General features: G+C 35.7%; 1 protein-coding gene across 1 annotated transcript in view; it reads left to right on the top strand.

The window, feature by feature from the left end:
* The window catches only part of LOC100017223 (zinc finger protein 568-like), a 28468-nt gene extending 22397 nt beyond the window's left edge, over window positions 1–6071 (top strand). The window contains exon 8 of the mRNA XM_056826318.1: window positions 1745–6071. Coding sequence (XP_056682296.1) covers window positions 1745–1788 — 44 coding nt within the window. The 3' untranslated portion in view covers window positions 1789–6071. The remainder of the gene's footprint in view (window positions 1–1744) is intronic.
* Window positions 6072–6306: the final 235 nt, after the last annotated feature.

Below are 6306 nucleotides of genomic sequence, written 5' to 3'. Positions count from 1 at the left end.
TTGAAAAAGCCCTTTTAAAGGAGATGGCACTTGATCCGAGCCTCAAAGGAAGCTGGGCATTCCAAAGGGTTAAAGTGAGGAAGCAGAAAGGACCTTGATACATCCTTTAACCAGCCCCCAAGGATTGTAATATCTCTGAAACATAGTCGTCTGCCTTTTGTTTGACTAGTTCCTGAGATAGTGAAGTCACTTTTATAAAACAGATAATTCTCTTTTGAATAACTAATAATGGGATGTTTTTTGTTCATATTGAGAGAAAAATAGACTTCCTTATCACTTTAAGCTTTTACAAAGAAATATTTCCTTGAAAAGGTATAATCACAAATATGAAGATTTATTCTTCCAACATGTAGGAGGCATAATATCCTCCCAACCCCACCCCATCACCATCACTGTCACCATCACCTCAGTTTCTAGGGAATGGATCAGTTTTACAATTTATCTTGATTCCTATAGAGCACAGTTGTAGTTCCAAGTCCCAAGCCTTATTGTTCCTTGCTTTATCTTTTAGAGTAATAGTGAAGGTCTAATGTCCATAATTGCATTTGGACAATTGAGGCTAGCTGCCATGATTCTCTGCCTGTCTTCTTTTCTCCAAGTTAAATATTCTGAATTGTTTGCACAATTCTTCATACCATATGACTTTGAGACCCTTCACTATTCTAGCATCATTCTTTTAAATACTACAGTTAGTCAGAGTCCCTCTTGTGATCTAAATACTTGATCACCCTTGAATCTACAATCAATCAGTTCAGAAGTGTATAAATGGAGATTTTTGAGTATTTGGACTTCATCTCCCATAATTCCCTTAGTATTTCCCAAAATTCCTTTTTCCGGTCTCCTAGCATTTTGCGTGATTGTATTTAAGTGGCTGTAACTCCTCCTTCTTCCGCTCTCTTGGACCTGTGTCCAGGCTGAAGTCAGGCTGTTCTTTTGTTTCAGTTATTATTAATAAAAATAAAATAAAATTTTAATAAATTTTATTTTTATTTTATTTATTTAATGAATAAAAAATTATCAAATATAATACTTAGTTATGGAATATTAATTTTAAAACTCACAGAAGTCTTATTTTCAATAAAGGGGAATAAAGTTTGTTTTGTACCAGTAGTTCTTGAACCCATGGTTCTTAGTGATTATTGCTTTCTTTCTTTTCTTTTTCTTTTTTTTTTTGTGCCTAAAAACCATGTCTTCAATAATAGGCTCTAGAATTTTCTAAGAGTCACAATCTGGCTTACCTATCAGTAGCTTATGGAATGAACCTGTTTCTTGTTTTGGGAAGTTCAGACATCTTCCACTCATCAACAATGTTTCAGAAATGGTAGAAGATGTAGAATGTGATATTAGGTTAAAAGAAGTGAAAAAGCACAAGGAGAGGAAATGTAAGCAAATGATAATCATCACCCTTTTAGTTCTGGAGATTTAACATTGTTTATTTTTTAAGTGCTTTGTAAATGTTATTTAAATTTTTTATCTTCATTTTATTCCAATGACAATTTTACAAAGTTTTCCAAAGTTATATGATTCATGTTGTCTCCCTCTCCTGTTCCCTCCCCACTCCTGGGATTGACCAGCAACTCCACTGTTATTTACTCAACTAATTTGAGATTTGGTCAAAACCTCTTAATAACAAATCTATGAACCTTCACTTTCATGAAGGATTATCTAAAAATTATCAAAAAAAACAGCTTCCCTTTTTACTAGCAGGAAAGAGTTGATAGTGACACTTTTTTGTTTCTTTCAGATTCTCTTATTCAAGATACTAGTTGTGAAGGAGTCAGTTCCTAAGCAGAGCATTTCTATGGGAGAGTTGCCCAAGAAGAGATTCATACAGGACTGTCCTTGGGATTCTAAATTAGGAAAATGCCAGAACTGTGATGTCACATTACAGAGGAAAGATAATCAGGAGAGAACATCCAGGCCTTTGACAATCTCCCATGGACATAATATATCTGGGAGAAATCTGGATTCAATCCCTGTGCTACAGCAAAGAGATATAAGAAGAAGAACTCTCCATAAACACAATATACTTGCAAAGACCTCTAAGAAATATTCAACTATTCTTAAAAGCTATAAAATTTCCTTAGGTAAAAAAATTCAGAAGTATAATAAATGCAAGAAGTCTTTCTGTTATCACTCAAACCTTATTCAATATTATAGAACGCCTCCTATAAGAAAACCATCCAAATGTAATGAGTATGGGAAAACTAGCAATCATTAGAAATATCTTTCTGCATATAAGAGAATTCATAGTGGAGAGAAACCTTTTGCATGCACAGAATGTGGGAAAATCTTTGTGAACAAGATAGGTATTAGAGCACATAATAGAATTCATACTGGAAAGAAACCCTATTCATGCAATAAATGTGAGAAAATCTTCACATATGAGACATGTCTTATAAAACATAGGAGACTTCATGCAACTGAGAATCCTTTTAAATGTCGCACATGTGGAAAAATCTATAAACATCACTCTTCCCTTTGTAAGCATCAGAGAAGTCATACTGGAAAGAAATTATTTGTTTGCAATGAGTGTGGTAAATGTTTCATCAATAAGGGAAATCTCAGAGCACATAAAGTAATTCATAATGAAGAAAAACTATTCCAATGTAATAAATGTGGGAAGAACTTCAAAAGCAGATCAAGCTTTGGACGACATCAGCAAAGTCATACTGGAGAGAAACCCTTTGCATGCAGTGAGTGTGGGAAAGCCTTCAGAGTAAAGACATACCTTATGAAACATAGGAGATATCATACAAAAGAGAAACCCTTTAAATGCCTTACATGTGGAAAGAGCTATACTTCTAAATCATCCCTTAAAAAGCATCGGAGAATTCATACTGGAGAGAAACCATATGTGTGTGATGAGTGTGGTAAATGCTTCATAGGCAAGGGAAACCTCAATGATCATAAAGTAATTCATAGTGAAGAAAAATCTTTTAAATGTGACAAATGTGAGAAAGCCTTCAAAAATAGATCAAACTTTAGATGACATCAGAAAAGTCATACTGGTGAGAAATCTTTTGTGTGCAATGAGTGTAGACAAAGGAGACCTTATTGTACATAAGAGAACCCATACTGGGGAAAAACCCTTTGTATGCAGTGAATGTGGAAAAGGCTTCATACGGAGTGGAAAACTTACTGAGCATAAGAGAATTCATACTGGAGAGAAACCCTTTGTGTGTAGTGAATGTGGGAAAAGCTTCAGAGAAAGGGGGAAACTTACTGATCACAAAAGAATTCATACTGGAGGAAAACCCTTTGAATGTAATCAGTGTGGAAAAGCTTTTAGTTACCTGTCAAATCTTACTGACCATAAGAGAATTCATACTGGTGAAAAACCCTTTGAATGTTATGAATGTGGGAAAACCTTCAGAGTTAGGACAGGTCTTAAGGCACATGAAATCCTTCATACTGGAGAGAAACTCTTTAAATGTTATGGATGTGGAAAAGCCTTCAAACAAAGGAGAAATCTTGGTAAACACAAGAAAAAATGTCATAAAGATAGAGATTCCTCCATAAACAAGGGAAACCTTGGGATATCTAAGAAATTTCAGGAAAAAAAACCACTAAATGTAATGAATGAGGAAAAACCTTTACTATAGTGCATACCTCATAAAGCATTGGAGACTTCATATAGGAAAGAAAACTATGCACAACGAGTGTAGAAAGCCTTCCTAGACAAGGGAAACCTTTATGAAAATAATATTTGTACTGGAGAGAGACTCTTTGAAAATAAGGAATATAGGAAAGCCTTCAGCAACAACTTAACCAATCTTTAGGAATCATAGGAAAGGAATATTAAATAAAAATAATATCAGTGAAATGAACAGGGAAAGATATTTAGCAACAACTCATTCCTTATAAACCACTGGAGTTCTCATTTTGGAAAGAAACTATTTGAGTATATTAAATATGGGGATGCCTTTATAAATAATTCATTTCTTAAACATCAGATAAATAGACAAAATCTCACATTTTAAGGGATTTAAAGGACTATACTGAATCCAAACAACCTAAAAAAGAATCTCCTTTATAACATGAAAAAAGGACCATCCAGTCTTTGTTTGAATATGTCTATTAAGGAAGAGTCCATTGCCTCATTGCATTTTGGGATACCTCTCTGTAAGGCAATTTTTCTTTCAACAAGCCAAGATATGTTTCTCTATAACTTTCTGCTTCCAATCTGCCCTTCAGGGTCAATCAGAATAATTCTAATCCATCACTCATGCTTAAATGCTTAAAGACAACTGCAGTTATCCATTCCACCTCATGGGAGTTGGGGGTGCAGTGACTCTGCGATCTGGAAAATTCACATAAAATGTTTTGATCCTCCCTTTATAACAGTAAAGGAGTCTGAATTTTTTTCTTTCTTTTATGGGATTTTGGGTTAAGTATCATTTCTGAGTCTCTAAACTTGTTTTGTGTCATCTGCTGGCCTTCATGTGTCTATGACTTCCATAAAATATCCCCGAAATTCCTATTTAACTTCTTATGTCAACCAACAATATAGCAAAACTGCAATGGGGAAAGTTGCAATGTAGAAGGGATGACTGTATTATGTCCCTACAAGTCTTCTCTTTTTTAGACTAAATATCCTCAAATCTGTGAACCAACCCTCTCATGACAAGAGAAGAGCCATGTGAATAGAAGCAATATAGAAAAAGTGCCAGGTATAAGGGATGTCTTACTGAGCATAAGATAACTCATTGAGGATTTCATATAGTTGGTGAAGTGGAAGAACACTGATCCAGGAGTTAAGAAATCCTGAGTTCAAATCTGACCTCAAATATCTATGTGGCCTTGGGAAAATTACTTAACCTCTGCTTGCCTCAGTTTCTCCAACTATAAAATAGGGATAACAAAAGCTACCTTGCAAGGTTATTCTGCAGATCAAATGAGATATTTGTAAAAATGTTTATTCCCTTTCTTTCCCCTTCCTCATAGAACTTGGATTCCTCTTGGTTGTAATGAAGAAGAGAAAGCCTTTAGCCTTAGTGAATATGAACTATAAGTGTCATATTAGAAAATTATTCAATATCCTAATACAAGAAAGACCAGTCTGAGATGACTGCTGAATGAAGGTAAGCTACCTGGTCCCATATACTGATTCCAACAAGAACCTGCAATTCATGTCAGACTGACTAGTGACCAAGAAATTTAGTGAGAAATTATAGTCATGAATTCAGAGTTGCAGAAAAAGTCAGCTGGAAGCCCATGGACAATAGGAAAGGGAGCCAGCATTAATGTCAGTTCTGGCCAGGCAAATACCAGCCAGCACAGCCAGGGACAGGCTAGAGATACTTCTACTCTATTTTTTAAACCCTTACCTTCTGTCTTAGAATCAATACTGTGTATTGTTTCCAAGGCAGGAGAGTGGTCAGGACTAGGCAATGGGGGTCAAGTGACTTGCCCAGGGTCATACAGCTAGGAAGTGTCTGAGGCTAGATTTCAGCCTGGTCAATCCACTGAGCCACCCAGCTGCCCCTGATACTTATAATCTTCAAGGGTTCAGGGCTCAGAGTCAGAAAGAGTAGGGAATTCCCATCTAGAAAGCCCCAGATTGGGAACCTTATAAACTCTGAGAAGCATGGCAGAAGAGTGGGACCTGACTGGTATACAGGAGCTTTGAGGTACTTAGCATTCTGTCCTCAGATCCACCAGAGGGCCCTGAAGATCTCTGGGAGCAATGTAACCCCAAAAGGTAGGGGTCAGTACAGAAGCCTAGGAGACCCAGTAGGAGACCAAGCAAGGTCAAACATCCCACCAAAAGCACACTGAGAAGTGGAGCCTGGCCATGACATACAGCCTGATTCAGAAACTATAATTAGAGATATGAGTAAATCAAAGTGAATACTGACCAATATACAAAAGTACTGTGAATCCAGAGATCCTTCAAAAGGAGAGTGTAACTCTATGACAACTAAAAGCTGTAACTTCAAGGGGGGTAATGGATTTTCCATAAAGATTACATGAATATTTAGTTGTAATGAAGCAGGAAACAAAACAAATAAAAAATAAAAATGGAGGAAAGAATTGGAAGAATAAATAGCTTAGAACAAAAAAAAAAACGTTAAAACTTGCCCACATATTAGACTACCTGAAACCCAATATAGATCAATCAATGCCTCCATGAAATAGCAAAGTTTAATAACTTGAAAAATTAGAAGTATAAACTCTCTGATATCAGAAACATCTGACCTTGAAAACAAGTCCAGAAGAAATCATTTAAGAATCACTGGACTCTGAAAACTACTTTCAAAAAAATCACACACTATATTTCAATAAATAATATTAAATCATAAT

The sequence above is a fragment of the Monodelphis domestica genome, chromosome 4, assembly GCF_027887165.1.
Source record: "Monodelphis domestica isolate mMonDom1 chromosome 4, mMonDom1.pri, whole genome shotgun sequence".
Lineage (NCBI taxonomy): Eukaryota > Metazoa > Chordata > Mammalia > Didelphimorphia > Didelphidae > Monodelphis > Monodelphis domestica.
Note: the sequence above shows the minus strand (reverse complement) of the source record. Positions and strands in the feature narration are given on the sequence as shown.